The 23047-nt window shown below is 46.2% G+C and overlaps 1 protein-coding gene across 5 annotated transcripts in view; it reads left to right on the top strand.

The window, feature by feature from the left end:
- The first annotated feature begins 2269 nt into the window (after positions 1 to 2269).
- The window catches only part of FAM168B (family with sequence similarity 168 member B), a 45681-nt gene continuing 24903 nt past the window's right edge, over positions 2270 to 23047 (top strand). The window contains exons 1-2 of one of the 5 annotated variants that reach the window (XM_031008719.3): positions 2270 to 2493; positions 13233 to 13313. In XM_031008719.3, the coding sequence (XP_030864579.1) occupies positions 13244 to 13313 (70 nt within the window). In that variant the 5' untranslated portion in view covers positions 2270 to 2493; positions 13233 to 13243. Of the gene's footprint in view, positions 2494 to 2538; positions 2768 to 5446; positions 5609 to 13232; positions 13314 to 23047 lie in introns of those variants that run through there. The other 4 variants (XM_019022294.4, XM_019022295.4, XM_019022296.3 and 1 more) reach the window with 4 other exon arrangements.

Raw genomic sequence — 23047 nt, 5'->3', positions numbered from 1 at the left:
GAGGCTGGTCTCGAACTCCTGACCTCAGGTGATCCACCCGCCTTGGCCTCCTAAAGTGCTGGGATTACAGGCGTGAGCCACCGTGCCCAGCTTTACATACTATTCTTACACAGAGTTCCATACCTTGGTTTTTTTTCATTGAATAGTCTACCTTGGAGATATTTTCATTTCAGTACATACAAAGTTTCCCCATTTCTTTTTCAAGTTATAGGCTATTTCACTGCATGATGAACCAGAGTTTACTCAGTCATTTCCCTAGGTGTGGACACTAGGGTTTGTTTCCAGTATTTTGCTACTATGCACAATGCTGCAATTAATAGGTGTGAACTCATTTTATTTCACACATCTATGAGTATCTCTGTAAGCAAACTCCCAGAAGTGCAGCTGTTGAATGAAACATTGTTTGTGCATTTATTTTGACACACATCATCAGATGATCCCCTTTCCCATCCAGCAATGTCCGAGAGTGCGAGCTTCCTGGCAGCCTTACCAATAGCATTGTCAATTTTTTGGATGTTTGCCAATCACAGTGAAAACTGCTACCTCAAAGAGTTTTAACTTGCATTTTTCTTTATAGAAGTGAGATTGGATATTTTTCATATGACTGACAGCCAGACTTAGTCCTTTGCTGTGAACTCTCATTTTTCTATTGGGTGGTAGGGCTTTTTATTGTTGACTTCTGGAAGCTTTTGGAATATTAAAGAGATTAGCTTTGTCTATTACATGTGTTGGGACTATTTCCTCCTTGTTAATCATATATCTTTTGACTTTGCTTATGGTGCTTTTTGCCGACCAAAGCTTTTCATAGTCATGACTTCTGGATTTCAAGTAATACGTAGAAAAGCCTTCTTTACTCCAATACTAAAAAGGAATTTCCCCATGTTTTCTTCTTGTCCTTTTATCACATTTATATTTTATTTTATTTTTTGAGACGGAGTCTTGCTCTGTCGCCCAGGCTGGAGTGCAGTGGCCCGATCTCGGCTCACTGCAACCTCCGCCTCCCGGGTTCAAGAGATTCTCCTGCCTCAGCCTCCAGAGCAGCTAAGATTACAGATGTGCGCCGCCACGCGCAGCTAATTTTTGTATTTTTAGTAGAGACGCGGTTTCACTATGTTGGCCAGGCTGGTCTTGAACTCCTGACCTCGTGATCTGCCCACCTCGGCCTCCTATAGTGCCGGGATTACAGGCGTGAGACACCGCGCCCATCTGTTTTTATTTTATAAAAGACTGAAAAACGACCAGAGCCAGGCCTCCTCCCTTCCATCACTAATCTTTATTGCAATAACTCCCTCCTTTGTCGTCCTGTACCTAGCTCAGACCAGACGACACCCCAAACACAAACACCAAGACACGCACCTCTTTAATACGAAATAATAAACATACCTCCCCCCGAGAGATACCCTTAACTAACCAAATCATTGTAACTATACACTAAGCCTTACATAAAAATACTAACATTTGGCCGGGCGCGGTGGCTCACACTTGTAATCCCAGCACTTTGGGAGGCCGACGTGGGTGGATCACCTGAGGTCAGGGGTTCGAGACTAGCCTGACCAACATGGTGAAACCCCCGTCTCTACTAATAACACAAAAGTTAGCCAGGTGTGGTGGCAGGCGCCTGGAATCTCAATTACTCAGGAGGCTGAGGCAGGAGAATCGCTTCAACCCGGGAAGCGGAGGTTGCAGTGAGCCAAGATCGCGCCATTGTACTCCAGCCTGGGTGACAAGAGCGAAACTCCGTCTCAAAAAAAACCCAAAAAACCCCCTAACATTCTAGTACACTTCCCTGAACTCTGGTCTATAGAAATGATCCCGCACTTCTACACCTGAAACGCTGACTTGCATTCTCTAAAAATCTGCACTCCTGAGCGGGCGCCCGCAGCCTCCGCACTGGCAAAGAATCTGTGAGCTGAGTTCCGCCCCGCTCCGACCCCGGAGTGGCGGTCACCCGGGGTGTGGTCGACTCCCGGGTGCGGCCTGAGGATCCGCGCCCTGGCGTCTGGGCACACACAAAGGTTTCTGCGGCGCGGGACTATCTCAAAATATAAATTAAATACTTTTTTCACAGACAGTTAATAAAAAAACTACAGCTACATCCGGCCCTTTCGCCAACTGGGACCTGCCCACTCCGCGCTCGCGCTCGCGCTCGTCCATCCGGGCGTCTCGAGGGCGCCGGCGGGAGCGAGCACGCTGCGCAGTCACGTGCCCGGCGCGCCCCCGTCGCGGCGCGCTCAGGCGGAAGTGAGGTCGGCGGCTCCGGTGGCTGCGCAGCGTCGGCGGGGAGCGCGGGCTGCGGAGAGGCGGGCCGGGCCAAGCGGAGCCGAGCGAGCGGGAGCGCGGCGTCCGGGAGGCGGCGGAGACGCGGGGCTCGGAGGGTCAGCCTCTTATCGTAGCAGGTCTCCTCGGCGCGCCCCCCTTGTTTCGCCCCACGGCCAAGCCCGCCGCGGGCCGGCGTGCGCTGGTCACTGAGGCCCAGGTCGCCGCCGCGGCGCGGTGAGTGGGGGCGGGCAGCGGGCGACTGCGCGTCCAGGCCGGAAGTGCGGCGCTTTGTGCGGCCGGCTCGGGGCGGCGCCAAGGTCGGCCCGCGGCTCGGGGTCGCTGGGCGTCTGGACCGGCCTGGGCTGCGCTTTGTGCCGCGGGCAAGGCCGGGCGGGGGCCGGGGGCGGAGCTCGGCCGGACACGTACGCGTGCAGGTGCGGTCCGGGCGGCGCGGGCCTGCAGCCTAGGTGGCCGAGGTGGCTTCGCGGCGCGGGGCGTTCTCCTAAAGGTCGGGGTCACAGCCGTCAGGAATGCGAGCGTGAAACCCGGGGGCAGAGCTTTGTGACAATAGTCATTTCCAATGTGTAACTGCTCACTTTGTCTACCCACGAAGTAAAGATAATTTTTTTTTTTTTTGCTTGGCGGAATCTGAGCGTTCTCCTTCCAGCTTGAAAAGGCACGATTTAAATTACAGATTTTTAAGATTTCCTTCAGAAAGGACGTTTCGTGGCCTAGCCTGGGTTAACTTTGAAAAAAGAGTGCGGTGCGCCTTTACGACGTCCACAAATAAGGGTATTTCTGTTTTATAGTGTATGTGAACATGAAGTGTGTATCTCATGGGCTGTTTGAGTTAATGTTTAATCATTAAAGTCAAACAATATTTTGCAGTGTTTTCGCATGCGAGGAAGCTTTACAAATAAAAAGGTTTATATAGTTTCCACTCCTTAAACTTTCAGGTCATCCTTGTGTAATTTGAGATCACTTTTCTCAAATACTATGGATGAAAGATTCTAGATTAAATAAAACTTTTTGGTTTTGGCAAAAACAGGACACATTTTTAAGCTCTTGTAGATAAAGAAGGAGTGGGTTATTTTTGCTTTGACAGCCAAGATTTGAGCAGTGTAAGGCTATTCTAATTTTGAAGCTAGTGTTGCAGAAATTGTGAAGATCTTGCTTCTCTTTGTCTTTACAAAGCAGGCTTACTTTGGTGGAGTGTTGGCATATGTTACTCATGTAACATTTTGGAATGTTTCTGCATACCAGAAAGCTTTAAAATGAGTTAAAATTAGTTGTGATTTTGACTAAATGAAAGTTAAGGTCTCGTAGAAGGCGGCCTGTAGACTTTAAGAGTTGGAGCCTGCTTTCTTTGGGTTCTCCTGGGTGTTCCCTGTGCAGCAGTCACTGGAAATGCCGAAGCAGGTAGTTCTCTTCTTCCTAACTCCTGCACTTAGGAATAGTGGAAGAATTAGGCTGTGTGTATGAGTTAAGTGCCTGGAACCTGAAAGGAGGCAGGAAGCAGCCCAGGTCTTCTTATCAGATCTTAATGTATTTGTTAGGAAGTAAGAGCAGTGTAATGCCATAGAAGTAGAGGATTAGAATTGAAAAAAATCTACAGTGCGTTTTAAAATTTTTTTATATAGGTTCCGTAGTTTAAAGGGAAATTATACCCAAGTTGTCTTAGACAGTTTCTTTTCCTGGATCAATTGAGCACTTTTTTTTTTTTTTTTTTTTTTGAGACGGAGTCTCCCTCTGTTGCCCAGACTGGAGTGCAGTGGCGCCATCTCGGCTCACTGCAAGCTCCACCTCCCGGATTCACGTCAGTCTTTTGCCTCAGCCTCCCAAGTAGCTGAGACTGCAGGCGCCCGCCACCACGCCTGGCTAATTTTTTTGTTTTTTTTTTTTTTTTTTAGTAGAGACGGGGTTTCACCGTGTTAGCCAGGATGGTCCCAATCTCCTGACCTCGTGATCCGCCCGCCTCAGCCTCCCAAAGTGCTGGGATTACAGACGTGAGCCACCGCGCCTGGCCGAGCACAATTTTAAAAGAACAGTACACCAGCGTAATAGAGTAATAGTTTTTTCATGCCTTGTGTCCAGTCTGTTAAGTCTGTCTGATTGTACTGTGCAGAAATACATGAATTCCTCCCAGTAAAATGCAAACCCAAACCTTGGTAATGAAGGTAAAGTTTGGGGGAGAGAACTTCTTTTCTTTTCTTTTTTTTTTTTTTTTTTTGTGAGACGGAGTGTCGCTCTGTCGCCCAGGCTGGAGTGCAATGGCGTGATCTCGGCTCACTGCAACCTCCGCCTCCCGGGCTCAAGGGATTCTCCTGTCTCAGCCTCCCGAGTAGCTGGGATTACAGGCACGCACCACTGCGTCCAGCTAATTTTTGTATTTTTAGTAGAGACGGGGTTTTACCATGTTGCCCAGTCTGGTCTTGAACTCCTGACCTCGGGTGGTCCACCTACGTCGGCCTCCCAAAGTGCTGGAGACACCACCGCGCTCGGCCTATATGCTTTATTTTTTATTTATTTATTTATTTATTTTTTTGAGACAGTTTTGTTCTGTCGTCCAGGCTGGAGTGCAGTGGAGTAATCTCGGCTCACTGCAACCTCCTTCTCCCGGGTTCAAGTGATTCTCCTGCCTCAGCCTCCGGAGTAGCTGAGATTACAGGCGCATGCCATCCTGCCCAGGTAATGTTTGTGTTTTTAGTAGAGATGGGGTCTCATCTCACTATGTTGGCCAGGCTGGTCTCGAACTCTTGACCTCAAGTGATCCACCCGCGTTGGCCTCCCAGAGTGCTGGGATTACAGGCGTGAGCCACCGTGTCCAGCTTCTTTTTTAAAAATATATTTTTGTCCAGGCGTAGTGGCTCACGCCTGTAATGCCTGCACTTTGGGAGGCTGAGGCTGGCGTATCACGAGGTCAGGTGATCAAAACCATCCTGGATAACATGGTGAAACCCCGTCTCTACTAAAAATACAAAATTATTAGCCGGGCATGGTGGCAGGCAACTGTAGTCCCAGCCACTGGGGGAGGCTGAGGCAGGAGAATGGTGTGAACCCGGGAGGTGGAGCTTGCAGTGAGCCGAGATTGTGCCACTGCCCTCCAGCCTGGGCAACAAAGCGAGACTCCATCTCAAACAAAAAATTTGTATATATTATACATATATATGTTCATTTTGTAGAGATGGGAGTCTCACTATATCGCCCAGGCTGATCTCAAACTTCTGGGCTCAAGCGGTCCTTCTGCCCCAGCCTCCCAAAGCACTGGTGTTACAGGCACTTGCCACCAAGTCTACAAGCTCTTGTTGATGTTGCCAGACATTACTGAGAATTTCCAATGTTGATTTTTGTGAGTATTGTATCTTGTATATTGGTGTTTCTGAGAGTGAATCTAAACCTCTTAAAATTAGATTTGTTGATATAAAATTTTAAAGGCCTCGTGTTATAGTATTTTATACTTAGTGCTCTGTGTGGAACTTTGTTTAGAGATGGTATGTTTCCAAACTAGGAAACAATAGTATATAGTGATAGGTCTTTCTTTTTTTTTTTTCTTTTTTTGAGACAAGAGTCTCGCTTTGTCGCCCAGGCTGGAGTGCAGTGGCACGGTCTGGGCTCATTGCAAGCTCAGCCTCCTGGGTTCACGCCATTCTCCAGCCTCAGCCTCCTGAGTAGCTGGGTACAGGCGCCCACCACCGTGCCCGGCTAATTTTTTTTTTTTTTTTTTTTTTGGTATATTTGGTAGAGACGGGGTTTCACTATGGTCTCGATCTCCTGACCTCGTGATCCGCCCTCGTCGGCCTCCCGAAGTGCTGGGATTACAGGCGTGAGCCACTGCGCCGGCCTCTTTTTTTGAGATGGAGCGTCACTGTCGCCCAGGCTGGAGTGCAGTGGCATGATCTCAGCTCACTGAAACCTCTGCCTCCTGGGTTCAAGTGATTCTCCTGCCTCGGCCTCCCAAGTAGCTGGGACTACAGGTGCGCACCACCACCGCTGGCTAATTTTTGTATTTTTAGTAGAGACGGGGTTTCACCATGTTGGCCAGGCTGGTCTGGAATTCCTGACCTCATGATTTGCCCACCTTGGCCTCCCAAAGTGCTGGGATTACAGGCGTGAGCCACCATGCCCAGCCAGGTCTTTCTTTTTTCTTTCTTTTTTTTTTTTGAGATGGAGTCTTGCTTGCCCAGACTGGAGTGCAGTGGCGCCATCTCGGCTCCTTGCAAGCTCCGCCTTCCGGGTTCACACCATTCTCCTGCCTCAGCTTCCCCAACTAGTTGTGACTGGCTAATTTTCTTTTTGTTTTTTTTTTTAGTAGAGACGGGTTTCACCGTGTTAGCCAGGATGGTCTCGATCTCCTGACCTTGTGATCCACCCGCCTCGGCCTCCCAAAGTGCTGGGATTACAGGCGTGAGCCACTGCGCCTGGCCAGGTCTTTCATTTTAAAGATAGAGTTTTCTTCTGATTATGATTTGATTTTCAAGTTAGGAATTTTTGCTGTCATCTTTTTAAAGGTAATCTCACATTTGTCTATTCTAATGCAGGTGTCAAACCACCCATAAGAATTCTGACAGTTGAGTCATTTCAAATGGGAAACTAAAAATGTGGTAAGCTCGGCCCGGTGCAGTGGCTCACGCCTGTAATCCCAGCACTTTGGGAGGCCAAGACTGGCGGATCACCTGAGGTCGGAAGTTCGAGACCAACCTGACCAACGTGGAGAAACCCTGTCTCTACTAAAAATACAAAATTAGCTGGGTGTGGTGGCACATGCCTGTAATCCCAGCTACTCAGGAGGCTGAGACAGGAGAATCGCTTGAACCCGGGAGTCAGAAGTTGCAGTGAGCTGAGATCGCGCCATTGCACTCCAGCCTGGGCAACAAAAGTGAAAACTCTGTCTCAAAAAAAAAAAAAAAAATGTGGTACACTGTAGATCCAGCCTTGGGTTTGGGTTTCTTAGTCCACAGCAAATTAGACTGGAAAGTTGGTGGTTGCAGGGAGATTTTAGTAGCACTAACATTTCAGGTAGATTGGTGATGGTGTGTTTTTTCTTTAGTTTTGCATTATGCAAAATTGAAAATGGGCAGTACAGTGCATAACCTTATATGCAACATCTTGATGTAAAGATTATTAGCATTTACATATCTCTACTTGATGTAGAGATTATTAGCTCTGTAGAAATATTTTAAAGTATAGATGTATCATTTTCGACTTTATATACTTTATTGTGTCTTTACAAATTTATGTAATTATACATAATCACAGTACTGTTACCAGGATTAAACATAATTGTTTCATACCAGCTGATACCCAGTATTCAGTCATGTCCCAGATATCTTTAAACTCTGTTTACAGTTGTTTCAGTCTAAATCGAGTCCAAACAAAATTCAGCTATTGCTTTTATGTCTATATCTATTTTAATCTAGAACTATCTGGCCTTCCTCCTCTCCCGCCCCTTTTTTCCCCCCACCATTGCCTTATTGAAGAAACTGGGTCATTTGTCCTCTGGAATGTCCCACTTTTGGGGTTTGTCTGATTGTTTCATGGTGTCATTCAGCATATTCCCTCCTACTCCTGCGTTTCTTGTAAACTGGAAGTTAGATGTAAAGGCTCCATTTGATTTTTTTTCCCCCCAGACGGAGTCTTGCTCTGTCGCCCCATCTGGAGTGCAGTGGTGCGATTTCAGCTCACTGTGGCCTCTACCTCCGAGGTTGAAGCAGTTCTCATGCCTTAGCCTCCCGAGTAGCTGGGATTACAGGTGTGTGCCACCACGCCCAGCTAATTTTTGTATTTTTAGCAGAGACAGGGTTTAACCATGTTGCCCAGGCTGGTCTCGAACGCGTGGCCTCAAGTGATCCGCCCTCATCGGCCTCCCAAAGTGCTGGGATTACAGGGATGAGCCACTGCAACCACCCAAGTAGAGTTTTATTATTATTGGTCTAGGCTATAAGTCAGGTCATTATGGAAGGAGAGCCTCCTAACATCCTTCAGTACTTCTTTTGAATTTGCAGTTTTTGGCTGTTAGGAATAATACTGTTACAAATGTTCATGTCCAACTGTAGGTGTAGCATGTGTTTTCACTTCTCTTGGGTATGTACCTAGGAGTGGAATTGTGGGGTCATGTGGTAACTCTGTTTACCTCAGAGTTGCTCAGGAGCTTCTTTGCCTACCAGAGGACATCTCCACTCAGCCCGTATTTAAGGGTCTCCACTTGGTGGTTGTACCTAAGCTATGTCTCCACAATCATCTATTACTGATTCCCTACATAGAGCCTAAGCTCCAAACAAACTCAGTTGCTTAATGTTCTTAAAATGCATCTTGCTTTTTCTCATTTCTGAGGCTGATTTGATCCTATCCATTGTTTATTGCAAATGCTGCCCTTTAATTATTATTATTACTATTTTTTGAGACGGAGTCTTGCTCTGTTGCCCAGGCTGGAGTGCAGTGGCACGATCTCAGCTCACTGCAACTCCTGCCTCAGCCTCCTGTGTAGCTGGGATTACAGGTGCCTGCCAACACGCCTGGCTAATTTTTGTTGTATTTTTAGTAGAGATGGGGTTTCACCATGTTGGCTAGGCTGGTCTCCAACTCCTGACCTCAAGTGATCCTCCCACCTCGGCCTCCAAAAGTACTGGGATTACAGGCATGAGCCACTGTGCCTGGCCTAACGCTGCCCTTTAATCAAGTTTTTCCTATTTCTTCCCTCCCCCACAGAATTTTTGCTCTCCCCTCAGCCCTCAGAACACTTTATTCTCTTGTGACTCTTAACACTTGTTGCCTTGTATCAGAAAGTATTCATACTTTTAATCTTATTATGTATATGTCTGCACTGTCCAATACGATGGCTGTCACCTACATAGGACTGTTGAAGTTAATTAAACTAAAAATTCACTTAGCATATTTGGATAGTACAGACAGGCTTTCATCTTTGTTTTTGAGATAGGGTCTTGCTCCATTGTCTAGGCTGGACTGCAGTGATACGATCATAGCTCACTGCAGCCTCGAACTCCTGGAGTCAACTGATCTCAAGTAGCTGGGACCACAGGTGTGCACCACCACATCCAGCTGATCTTTTTACTTTTTGTAGAGACAGGGTCTTGCCATATTGCCAGGGCTTGTTTCCATCTTTGTGAACAGTTCTGTTGGACAGCGCTTTTCCAGATTGTAAAACTCAGAAGAGATTGTGACTTGCCATTTTGTTTTCTCTGTGGGCTTTGTGTAGTGCTTTGCTTATCTGGAATTCAATTAAGAAATAAAAATTAGTAGCTCCTGGCACAGAAGAAAGAAATAACATTTGGGAAATATTTGCTTCTTGAGAGATGATAGTTGAACCAGAGAAGTAGGTGAAGTATTTGCAGACCTCCACAATTTCTTGGTTGCAGATCCGCCAAGCATGGGTTAAAAGTACAGGGGAATAGGGATTGGCAGTTGCTAGTATGTTTATTCCTAAACTGTAGGGTAAGACACACAATTGATTCTCCTGCCTACCTGCTATGCCTTTGTATACTTGTTTCCTCCCTACTCTGAACTGTAGGCCTGCACTGTCCAGTATAGTAACCACTAGCCACATGTGACTACTTATGTTGAAGTTAAATAAAGCTAAAAGATCAGTCTCACAGTAGCCTCGTTTAGCCTTACTTTTCAGATGCTCAGCACTCTTGGCAGGCGGCTGCTGTAGGGGACAGCACAGATGGAGAAGGATGTGGTCATTGTACAAAGTTTTGTTGGTCAGTGCTGGTCAAGACCTATCACGTAGCTGTAGTTGTGAATGGCATGACAAATCTGGCATTTGGATTTGGTTTAGAAGTTTAAAAAAATTAGACAGTTCAGGTAATGAATGTTTTAGTTACTAAAGTTGCCAGTTTATTCCTAATTTAATCCAGAACTTCCTGTTACGGAGGCTAAGGATGCGACCTAATATTTTCTTCTTACTACAGGATTGCTTGGTTGTGAATATTCTAAATGAGTCAAATGAGCTGAAAATTTGAAGTGGTTTCTTTTTGTATTTTGTCTTTGTAATGGATTTTGACACCTAGAGTGTTCTGAAAGGCATTTGTTTTTTAGAAAGTCGGTAGGTAGTTGCAGCTATTTTGTACCAGATGTTGTTATTGATGCTGGAGATATTGCCTTTAAACAGAACCAAGTGCATGTTCCCTGCTTGTTTTGGCTACATTCTAAATGGGGATGTGGGGAAGACAGACATAAAATGCACATTTTGTGTTTTGTTACTTATTACATGTTTTTCAGAGATGGAAGCTTATTATATTGCCCAGGCTGGTCTTGAACTCCTGGCCTCAAGCGATCCTCCCACAGTGCTGGGAATACAGGCATGAGCCATTGTACTCAGCCTAAAAATAGACTTTTTTTAGGTCTAGCAGTTTTAGGTTCACAGCAAAATTGAGCAGAAGGTACAGAGAGTTCCCATATACCCCCCTACCCCCACACATGCTGTTTTAAATCTTAAAGATCACCTTAATCTTTATAACCACATACGTCAGTGAGTGATTTACCAGATGAGGAATAGTGAAAGCTCACACTTTAATACACTGCATTTTAGGAGGCCAAGGCGGGAGGATCACTTGAACTCAGGAGTTCAAGACCAGCCTGAGTGACGTAGCGAGACTCTGTCTCTACTAAAAATGAGCCAGACGTGGCGATGCACACCTGTAGTCCTGGCTACTCTGGAGGCTGAGGTGGGAAGATCACTTAAGCTTGGGTGATCAAGTCTGCAGTGAGCTATGACTGACAGAGCGAGACCACGTCTAAAAAATAAATAAAAGTAAATAATACCCTGGATAAGATTCAGAGGAGCTTACTAGAGAGCTGAATGGGAATCAGTTCCCAACAGTACTTCTGTTGGGGAGGGGTAGAGTCCTGGTTGTGGCTGTGCAAGTTCTTGAACTTGTCAGGAAAAAGAAAGATTCATGGATGATAAAACATTGACTGGATTCATAGAGGTGCTGGGCTGTAACCAGTTAGTCTTTCTTAGGAAAAAAAATTTAACAAGTTTTTGAAGAAATACAGGAAACTAGAGTGGCATGGTGGCACACACCTGTAGTCCCATCTACTCGGGAAGCTGCTGAGGTGGGTGGATATCTTGAGCCCAGCAGTCTGAAACCAGCCTGGGCAACATGATGGAACCTCATCTCTATTAAAAAAAAAAAAAAATACAAAACTTAGCCAGGTGTGGTGGCACCACACCTGTAGTCCCAGCTCCTAGGGAGGCTGAGGTGGGATAATCAACTTGAACCCAGGAGGTCAAGGTTGCAATGAGCTGAGATTGTGCCACTGCACTCCAGCCTGGGCAACAGAGCAAGACCCTGTCTTGGGGTGGGGTGGGGGGCGGGGGGAAGAAATACAGTCCCAGCACTTTGAGAGGCTGAGGTGGGCGGATCACGAGGTCAAGAGATGAGACTGTCCTGGCCAACATGGTGAAACCCCGTCTCTACTAAAAATACAAAAATTAGCTGGGTGTGGTGGCGCACGCCTGTAGTCCCTGCTATGCGGGAGGCTGAGAGAGGAGAATCACTTAAACCTGGGAGGCAAAGTTGCAGTGAGCTGAGATCATGCCACTGCACTCCAGCCTAGCGACAGAGTGAGACTCCGTCTGGGAAAATAAATAAATAAATAAATAAATAAATAAATACAGGAAATTGCAAAAGGACCACTAAATCCACTCCCATCTAGAGTCAATCACTGTTCATATTTTTATATATTTCTTTTCAGACTTTTTTTCTGTTTGTGCCAGGGATGCACATTTTTATGCACATAGGTGTTTATTTGGGATCATACTGTGTAATGCAGGATGCAGTATAATACTCTACTTTGTTTTCACTTAACATTGTATTATTCTGTTTTTAAACATTTCTTGAAAAGCAGCTGCGTGATATTTCATGTTCTGGATATGTCTTGGTTAACTTAACTATCCTCTGTTAGAAGAACATTTTGGTTACTTGTAGGGTTTTCCCCTTGTTTTTTTTGCGACAAACTCTCGCTCTGTTGTCCAGGTTGGAGTGCAATGGCATGATCTCGGCTCACTGCTAATCTCCAGTCTTGCTCTGTTGTCCAGGTTGGAGTGCAATGGCATGATCTCGGCTCACTGCTAATCTCCAGTCTCGCTCTGTTGTCCAGGTTGGAGTGCAATGGCATGAGCTCGGCTCACTGCTAATCTCCACCTCCTGGATTCAAGTGATTCTTGTACCTCAGCCTCCCAAGTAGCTGGGATTACAGGTGTGCGTCACCACACTTGGCTAATTTTTGTTTGTTTTTGTTTTGTTTTGTTTTTTTGAGACGGAGTCTCGCTCTGTCGCCAGGCTGGAGTGCGGTGGTGCAATATTGGCTCACTGCAACCTCCGACTACCTGGTTCAAGCGATTCTCCTGCCTTAGCGTTCTGAGTAGTTGGGATTACAGGCATGCGCCACCACGCCCAGCTAATTTTTGTATTTTTGGTAGAGACGGAGTTTGACCATGTTGGCCAGGATGGTCTTGGTCTCCTGACCTCGTGATCCCTCCACGTCAGCCTCCCGAAGTGCTAAGATTACAGGCACGAGCCACCATGCCTGGCCAATTTTTGTATTTTTAGTAGAGATGGGGTTTCACCATGTTGGCCAGGCTGGTCTCAAACTCCTGACCTCAGGTGATCTGCCCACCTGGGCCTCCCAAAGTGCTGGGATTACAGGAGTGTGCCACCATACCTGGCCTTTCCCCTTGTTTTTAGTGGACATATAGCTAACAGTTTTTACTCCTTAGCTTCTGATGGACTGAGGAGAACTGTGAAAAAAAGTTTATCATGCCCTGGTTTGGCACCCATTAGGACATCGAGTGTCCCTTTTCTGTTCTCTGCTGGTTGGGGGCAGCATGAAATGCATTGTTTTATAGCAGCCTAGAGAAAGGACTCTAGCTACCTGCTTTTTGGGGACTGGTACTGGAGAAAAATCTGAGAGCAAAAGTGCTTGCCTAAATTCCCTTTTTTTTCTTTTAGTTTTTGAAATCATGAATCCTGTTTATAGTCCTGGATCTTCTGGGGTTCCCTATGCAAATGCCAAAGGAATTGGTTATCCAGGTAAGCAAGTAAAATTTTGTTTTCATTTTTGAACTTTGAATACTTGGTATATTTTCATGTCACTAAGAATGCTTTCTATTGACAAACGCAGCTCAAAGTGGCTTAGACAAGAAAGAAAATACCTGGAAGTGAAAAATCAAATGATAGGACTGGATTTAGTCAAAACTTGATCTAGTGGCTCCAGCAGTTGGGACCAGGATCTAGTTTCTCTACCTCCTGGTCTCAGCTTCGCTTTCTCAGTATTAACTTAGTGTTGGTCACAGGTCCCACTCCTTCTCATTGTGGTCTCTGAAGTTCAGGCCCCTCCCAGTAGTCCCTCACTAAGAGCCTCTTTACCTCCACTCTACAGGAAAGCCTGATGGGACTGCTTGTTCTCTATTCAAACCAGTCCTGGGCTTTGTTCTGATTAAACTCAGCATCCATCCCTGGGCCACAAAGGGGAGTCTGCTGATTGACTTAGGCCTGATCCACATCCCTTTAGTGGAGTCAGCTAGTCAAATGTGGACTGCAAGTGAGGGTTGCAGCGAAATGGATATTGAGGGGATAGGAGCTGGTTGGTCAAAAATAGCAAATGGTTGTTCCCTTCGGTGACTTTGCACAAGGAGTAGTTATTTATAATGATACAGTTTCATTTTGGGTTTTGATAATATGGTAGAAGAGATAACCCCAAAACTTTGTTGCTAAGACTCTCAGAAAGTGAAATAAAACATTTTACAACTGTATAACTGAACTTGCAGGAGGTAAGAGAGATATCTGGGGTCAAATGTGAAGGCCATGTTAAACCCAGCTAACTTGGCCTTTGAACTAATGTCGTGCCTGTCCTGGGGACATGTGCTATTTGTGGGTTTTAACAACCCACATGGGGATAGAGATTGAGTATTAGGACCCTTGCGACAGGGAATGAGAGTGAGACTTCTTATCAGTCATTCTCGTCCCTCTGGAGGGTGATACTCCCAGCAAAGAGATAGACTAAACAGTCTAGTCGTCCAGTGGCCCCATAAGGAAGTTTGTATGCTTGGGCTCTGAGAAGGGGGAGATCTTTACTAAGACTTTGTAAGCATTCAGAGATGTTTGGGGCTCTAGCTTGTATTATACTCCCCAGGGGTTCAGAAGTTGAGAAATTAACGTAAAAATAGTCTCCAGGCTTGGTTACTCCTGGGGCTCCTGACAGCAGCGAATGCAGAACTGCTGTGGGGGCATATGTTCACAACCCAGGTTGCGTGGGCTTCCTGCAGGCAAAGTTCTGCCTGCTAGCATGGGATGCCTCCCATCAAGTAAGAGGCACCAGCCATGACAGACTGCAGGAGAAGAACCATCAGGTAGATGTTATGTCACGTAGCCAAGTTTAGAAGAATTGCAGATATAAAAGAAAGAATCAGAAACATAAGTGGGGAACAAGATGCTGAGAAAAAAGAACTAGCTGGAACTTTAAGAAATGAAACAAAATGGCATATGAACAAATTTCAGGTTAATATCAAGACAAGACACTGGTTAAGAGAGAACCAGAATGCAACATAAGGAAAGGGAGGAAAACAGAACAGTGAAGAAACATCTGGAGCTCTTCTCCAGAAGGGCTGAGTAGAGAAACTGTAAGAAAAGGAGTGACAGGCTGGGCGTAGTGGCTCATGCCTGTAATCCCAGCACTTTGGGAGGCCGAGGCAGGCAGATCATGAGTTCAGGAGATCGAGACCATCCTGGCTAACACTGAAACCCCGTCTCTACTAAAAATACAAAAAAAAATTAGCCAGGCATGGTGGCGGGCGCCTGTAGTCCCAGCTACTTAGGATGCTGAGGCAGGAGAATGGCGTGAACCCGGGAGGTGGAGCTTGCAGTGAGCTGAGATCGTGCCACGGCACTCCAGCCTGGGCGACAGAGCAAGACTCCGTCTCAAAAAAAAAAAATTCTTTTACTATTCTTTTAGTGCTTATTATAAAGATTATACCTCTTTTATTTTTATTTTTTTGAGACCGTCTTGCCCTGTTGCCCAGGCTGGAGTGCAGTGGCACGATCTCAGCTCACTACAACCTCCATCTCCCGGGTTCAAGTGATTCTTCAGCCTCAGCCTCCCGAGTAACTGGGATTACAGATGCATGCCACCATGCCCAGCTAATTTTTTGTATTTTTAGTAGAGACAGGGTTCACTGTGTGAGCCAGGCTGGTCTCGAACTGCAGACCTCAAGTGATCCGCTCTCCTGAGCCTCCCAAAGTGCTGTGATTATAAGCGTGAGCCCCTCTTTTTCTGTTGTTGCCTTACCTTAAGATATTACTTGTGTCACAGTACTCCAGCCTGGTGACAGAGCGAGACTCTCTCAAAAAAAAAAAAAGACATTACTGTTTTAATTTTGTGCAGTCAACAGCCATTTATATTTATTCACACATTTACTGTTTTTGGTGCTCTTCATTGCTTTCTCTATTTACATGTTTCTCTCTGGAGTCATTTACCTTTATCTGAACAACTCTCAACATTTTTTTTTTTTTTTCTGAGACAGAGTTTCACTCTTGTTGCCCAGGCTGGAGTGCAATGGCGTGATCTTGGCTCACTGCAACCTCTGCCTCCCGCGTTCAGGTGATTCTCCTGCCTCAGCCTCCTGAGTTGCTGGGATTACAGGCGCCCGCCACCATGCCCAGCTAATGTTTGTATTTTTAGTAGAGATGGGTTTTTGCCATATTGGCCAGGCTGATCAAGAACTCCTGACCTCAGGTGATCCTCCCACCTCGGCCTCCCAAAGTGTTGGGATTACAAGCGTGAGCCACTGCGCCGAGCCACATTTTTTTTTTTTTAACCACAAGTCTGTTAGTGAATTTTGTTTTGTGAAATTGTCTTTATTTTGCTTTTCTTTTGAGGCATTCTTTTGCCGAGTGTATTTGTTTTTTTTGTGGCTGCTATAACAGGTAACCACAAACTTGGTGGGTTAAAGCCATAGAGATGTATTCCCAGAGGTTCGAAATCAAGGCGTTGGCAGGTCTGTACTCCTAGTGCAGGCCCAGAGGAAAATCCATTCCTTGCATCTTCTAGTTTCTGGTGGCTGTCTGCAGTCTTTAGCATGTGGCTTTGTGGCTGCATCACTCCCATTTCTGCCTCCATGGTCACATCCTCTCCTGTGTGTCTTTTGTGTGTTTGTTTTGAGACGAAGTCTTACTCTGTCACCCAGGCTGGAGTGCAGTGGCGTGATCTTGGCTCTCTGTAACATCTGCCTCCCAAGTTCAAGTGATTCTCCTGCCTCAGCCTCCTGAGCAGCTGGGATTACAGGTGCGTGGTGCGTGCCACCACGCCCGACTAATTTTTGTATTTTTAGTAGAGATGGGGTTTCATCATGTTGGCCAGGCTGGTCTTAAACTCCTGACCTCAGGTGATTGGCCTCCCAAAGTGCTGGGGTTACAGGCCTGAGCCACCGTGCCCGGCCCTGTGTGTTTTTTATAAGGACACTTGTCATTGGATTTAGAGCCAGCCTGGGCAGTCCAGGATTCCAGAATGACCTCATCTCAAGATCCTTCACTTAATCACATCTGTGAAGATTATTTTCCCGAATAATGTCACATTATTTCCTCTCAGCACTTTAAAGATAAAATTTGTCATCTGGTTTCTGTCAAAATAATTTTTTTTTTTTTTTTTTTTTTTGTGAAAGGGTCTTGCTCTGTCATTCAGGCCGCAGTGCAGTGGTGCAGTCACGGCTCACTGCAGCCTCAAACTCCTTGGACTCAAGGGATCCTCCTGCCTCAGCCTCCCAAGTAGCTGGGACTACAGGTGTGTGCTACCATGCCTGAATAATTTTTTAATTTTAATTTTTGTAGAGATTGGGTCTCACTATGTTGCCCAGGCTGATCTCAAACTCCTGTGCTCATCCCACCTCAGCCTCCCAAAGTACTGGGATTACAGGCCTGAGCCACTGTGCCCGGCCCAGAATAATTTTTGCCTCTTTGAAATTATGTTTCTTCTCTACATTTCCCCCAACCCCTGTGTACCTTGCTACTTTGAAAATATCTTTGCTTTTACCATGATGTAACTAGATGCGATTTTATTTGTGATTACCTTGCATAGTGTTCAGAGAACTTCTTGACTCTGAGTTGATTTCTTCCAGCAGTAGCAGTAGCTCTTCAAATATTGTTTTTGTCCCTTTCTCTCCTCTCCTGGAACTCCATCTATAAGTGTTTTAGACCATTTCAGCCTGTCCTTCCTGTCTCTTGCACCCTGTTTTGTAGTTTCTGTTTTTTTCTCCATGAGCTTTAATACAGATAGTTTATACTGATCTGCTTCCATTTGTCCTGCTAATTCTGCTCTAATTTGCTATAATTCATGTATTGAATCAAGTCTTTTTATGTATTTTCTCCATCTTCTGTTTTTTCCAACATACTACTGAGTTATTTTAAAAACTGTTTGCTAACTGCAGTCTCTGGATCACCTGTGCGTCAGTTTTTATTGTCCATTTGTTCTGTTCTTTTTTTTTTCCGTCACATGGTCCTGTCTTGGCATGCCTGGTGTTTTTCATTAACTGTCTCACGCAGTGTATTAGAAATTATGGGTGGTTTCACTGATGATGTCTTCTTTTGCTGGGAAGGTAGCATGCTGAATGGTTTTCTTAATCCACTTGGTGCTGGGCTTAGATGCATTTCAGTTTTGGCAAGGCTCGGTCTCCCTTTGTTCTGCCCTTATTCTGGAGCACAGGGTTTCCATAAGCCTGACATGCTTTGCACAGTCCATTCCTCTTGTGGATCCGTATCCTGATCTTTGTCTCTTACACCAGGGGAGTAAGGAAGACTCTGCGTTTCAGAGATTTTTGGTTTTTGCTGTCTGCTGGGGTAGCTTTAGAATTTGACATATGTCTTAAAGCAGACTTTAACTGGTTTTGAAGCTCATCTGAGGTCCAATTTTATCACTACAGCCCTTCAAGATCACCAGAACCCATGTTTCTCTGTCCTCCAGCCACAGCCTTCCGTCCAGGGAGAACCTAGACTTGGCCTCTTGCCCATGCTGAGAATTGACAAGCACCCCCCAGGTCAACAAGGCTGTAGATCCTAATTTCTCCTTTGTTCCACAAATGGTAGTGGACACTGGGATGGAGTTAGGAACGTAAACATTTTGGGGGGGCTATCACATAGGAAAATCCAGCAGGGAGGAAGTAGAATTAGGGAGAGCCTCAGACTGTGAGGCACATTTGCCGAACTCATGGCCAGCCCACAGGGTGCTCTGGGGCAAGGGTTAGCAGTTGGAGGCCCACATGAGGCACCAGTGGCCTGGTCCTGCTCCTGAGACTGTTGACCCACATATTTCTCCTGGCTGAACAGTAGGTTCTTTCTGGAAAAGAGATGCAGGCGGCGTTGCTCACTTCACTTTGTTGCTTAATGTTTGCTAGGAATCACTCCATAACAGTTCACAGAAGTTTGCCTTGTTCTTTTTTTTTTTTTTTTTTTAATGTAATAGTGTTACATACACTCCATCTTGTGGGCTTCCATAGTTGGTTGAGCCAGTTTCCTTGTGATGGGCATTGGAGTTGTTTGAAGTGTGTGCTATTTTAGTAATGATTCTGTGAACAGCCCTATGTTTGTGTGACTCTGTGGGAATTCTCCTCAGGGTGGGTTCCTAGAGCTGGGGTTGCTGGGTCAGAGAGCAAATGCACATGTGATTGTTAGGATACTGCTGAGTTCTTATCAGCAGTGTGAGACGATTTCCTCACAGCCTGGCTAACAGAATGTGTTTTCCAGCTTCTGGATTTCTGCTAGTCTGAAGTTAGTCAGCATAGTTGTAGTTTGCAATTCTGTGTATCTGTGTCTATTGATTTGAGTGGTGGGGGTGGGGCGGGATGTTTGTTTTTGTGGTTTTAAAAGTTACTTACGTATTAAGTGTACTAGCCCTTTGTCTAAATAAGTTAAAGATACTTTATCTGAATTTGTCCTTTTGCTTAACTATGGCATTTTTTGCTGTTCTGAAGCTTTTACTTTTGTAAGGTGATCAGTCTTTTATTTTTTTTTTTTTTAAGACGGAGTCTTGCTCTGTCGCCCAGGCTGGAGTGCAGTGGCGCGATCTCGGCTCACTGCAAGCTGCACCTCCCAGGTTCACGCCATTCTCCTGCCTCAGCCTCCCGAGTAGCTGGGACTACAGGAGCCCGCCACTGCGCCCGGCTAATTTTTTTTTTGTGTTTTTAGCAGAGGTGGGGTTTCATCGTGGTCTCGATCTCCTGACCTCATGATCCACCTGCCTCGGCCTCCCAAAGTGCTGGGATTACAGGCGTGAGCCACCGCGCCCGGCCAAGGTGATCAGTCTTGTAGAAATGATTCAGGTTTGGGATCGCTCTGGTCCCTTGATGTAGGGAGTCTGGCCTTTCCAGCCTACCATGCCAGAAGAGGGCTAGAGTAGATGCTGAAGGAGACAGTCTCTGCGTCTGCTGGGGGGTGGGGTACCCAGAAAGATCAGGAATAGGAAGAAACAGTGATTCTTAACTCCGTTGCTTGGAACCCTGCAGATTCACTGGCTGGAGAGAATGAGAAAAAAGAGGCTGGTGCACCCGAGACCAGCTAAAGCAGTGTTGGGGGTCCTCCCAAAGCTGCCCCTGTGGGTTTTGTGCAGTCCAGGTAGAAACCATTGGAGATAGTGAGGGGAGCCACGCTGCGGCTTGGGTCAGGGTGGTGACAGAGCAAGTGGGATGTGGCTGATGGGATGAGGCGATGGGAGCACGGAAGCAGCAGAGGCTGTCTAGGAGATTGGGAGTCTTTGATCCCCATACCAGAGACCAGGTATGTAGCAACATCTTGTTGCTGGTGGCTAGTGATGCCATCTTAAATACTATCGTGTGTGTTTGCTGTTTCATTATAGGATGTGTTAACTTCTTGTTAGAAAGTGGGGGGCCGGGCGCGGTGGCTCATGCCTGTAATCCCAGCACTTTCGGAGGCCGGGGTGGGCGGATCACGAGGTATGTAGATCGAGACCACCCTGGCTAACATGGTGAAACCCTGTCTCTACTAAAAATACAAAAAATTAGCTGGGCACGGGCCCCTGTAGTCCTAGCCACTCAGGAGGCTGAGGCAGGAGAATGGCGTGAACCCAGGAGGCGGAGCTTGCAGTAAGCCGAGATCACGCCACTGCATTCCAGCCTGGGCGACAGAGCAAGACTCCGTCTCAAAAAAAGAAAGAAAGAAAGAAAGTGGGGATGGGAAGCACTAAGCAAAGATGACAGTAGTTTTTCAGGGACCGTTAAACACAATCTTCAGCAAACAAATCCAGAGCAGCCCTCTTCCCCTGAGAATATATTGGTAGAGTTTTAGGGAGAGATGAGGAATTTGGAATTTGTGGAAATTATTGCAGAGGCCTACAGGATATGATCTAGGTCAGTGGTAGTTGAAACCTTTTTTTTTTTTTTTAAAGAAGGAAACCATTGGGAAAAAAAAATCTTGCTGGTTCCCTGGTCTCTGAGGGCAGTTCCAGACCTTTCTTGGTCTTCCTGTGCTCACAGTTGGGCTTCTGAGGAGTCTCTCAGCATCCCCAGAACTGCTGTCCTGGTCTTTCCAGTGGCCATTGTGGGTCTCTTTGAAGTTGAATCTGCCCTTGACGTCCACCATACTCTGTTCTCTGACTAATTAGAGAGGGCAAATGGGAGGGTGAGAGTCCAGGAGGGAAACCCGGAATGGCTTCTGCTGAGGTAGAGGGGGATCAGTTTGAAGTGAGGAAAGCAACTTTGAAGCAAGGATAAAGATGAGAACTGGGCACTTGGAGGGATTCTGGGGCTAGGGGTTGGTGACACTGATGCCTCCTGTTCCCACAGAAACCTGCAAGATGGCTTAGGGATGCAGGGCAATAGAGCAAGGGATCCAGGCTGAGGGGGCTGAAGGGAGGCACATGAGGAGCTGTATTCAGAACTTTCTGTCCCACCTACAAAGATTTTCCTTTTGGCATTCCACTCAGATCCCCTGCCCTGTTTTTACCTCAACCTTAGGGCTTCCTTGCTTTGGTTACTGTTAGCACCATGATTTGTTCCTAAGGGATCGTAACACCTTAAAAATCCCAGTCCAAGTGCTGTAAGAGACACCTTTCTCCAGGCCTCCTCAACACAGTTTCTTTTGAAGACTGCTCTTCTCTTTCAGCTTTATTTACAGGTGAAGGAAGTGTGCAATAGAGAAGTTACAGCTTCTCACAGCTAGTGGGAACAGTAGTCAAGGCTAGGAAACCTGGGTCATCTTGTTGGCTGTGTGCCCCAAATAGAAAGAACGCTTTCTGGCCAGGTGCAGTGGCTCACACCTGTAATCCCAGCACTTTGGGAGGCCGAGGAGGGCGGATTATGAGGTCAGGAGATGGAGACCATCCTGGCCAACATGGTGAAACCCCGTCTCTACTAAAAATACAAAAATTAGCTGGACGTGGTGGCGTGTGCCCAAAATCCCAGCTACTTGGGAGGCTGAGGCAGGAGAATCGCTTGAACCAGGGAGGTAGAGGTTGCAGTGAGCCGAGATCATGCCATTGCACTCCAGCCTGGCAACTCTGTCTCAAAAAAAAAAAAGAATACTTTCTAATACCTCAGCTGTCAAAAGTGATGCCTCCTGTACTATGAGCCAGAGGGGTCAGCCCAAAGGGAAGGGAGGCCTTATCGAAAAGGGCAGATGCCTGAGGCCCCCCTCTGCTGGTTGCACCTTGGGGCCAGGATTCTGACTGTAGCACTCAATGTCTTATTTGATGTTTCTGTTTCGTTCATATTATGAATTACTAGGTCATGGTTTAGTCTTAATAAGATTCCTCATTTGTATTAATAAAGGTCAGCTTGTTTGCACATGGACTGTAGTTGGATTTTTCCCATTTCTGTGTGTATGCATTCCCAGTTAGAGCTCCTTCTGTAAGAAGACTGAAGCTTAAGTAAGACACAGCCTGGGTTTATGACTGGTGTCTTAATTTGTTTTCTGCTGCTTTAGCAGAATATCAGGCTATATAATGAACAGAAATTTATTAGGCTCTTGGTTCTGGAGGTTAGGGAAGTCCAAGAGCATGGCAGTGGCATCTCGTGAGGGCTTTTGGGCTCTATCCTCTTGTGATGGGTGGTGGAAGGGCAGCGAGTGTGTCAGAGAGAAAGGGGGCTGAACTTGTCCTTTTTATCAGGAACCCACTTTCATAATAAAGCCGTCACCTATTAAATGTCCCACCTCTCAGTGCTGCTAAAATGACAAATTTTAATGTGAGCTTTGGAGGGGACATATGAAAACATATTAGCTGGTCATGCTGGAGAAGTTGGGGATCAGAACATCAAAATATGGCAAGGCGTGGTAACTCACGCCGGTAATACCCACACTTTGGGAGGCCGAGGCAGGTGTATCACCTGAGGTCAGGAGTTCGAGACCAGCCTGGCCAGCATGGCAAAACCCCATCTCTACTAAAAATACAAAAATTAGCTGGGCGTGGTGGTGCACGCCTGTAGTCCCAGCTACTAGGGAGACTGAGGCAGGAGAAATGCTTGAACCCAGGAGGCGGAGGTTGCAGTGAGCCGAGATCTCACCACTGCACTCCAGCGTAGGCAACAGAGCAAGACTCTGTCTTAGAAAAAAAAAAGAACATCAGAATATGAAAAAACCTGAAATGAATTTAGAAGTTTAAAACAGTTTCTTACACAAAAAATAATAGCTTTTAAGTCAAAATATGTAATGTAGGAAATGTCTGAATTCAGTGAAAATGAATGACCTTTAAATAGGCTTAGCTGTTCACTGGTAGCAGCAAAAATAGGCCCTTGAGTCTAAGCTAGACTTGAATTCTGATTCTTCCA

Source organism: Gorilla gorilla, chromosome 11, assembly GCF_029281585.2.
Source record: "Gorilla gorilla gorilla isolate KB3781 chromosome 11, NHGRI_mGorGor1-v2.1_pri, whole genome shotgun sequence".
Lineage (NCBI taxonomy): Eukaryota > Metazoa > Chordata > Mammalia > Primates > Hominidae > Gorilla > Gorilla gorilla.
The sequence above is the reverse complement of the archived record's forward strand: the minus strand, read 5'-3'. Positions and strand labels throughout refer to the sequence as shown.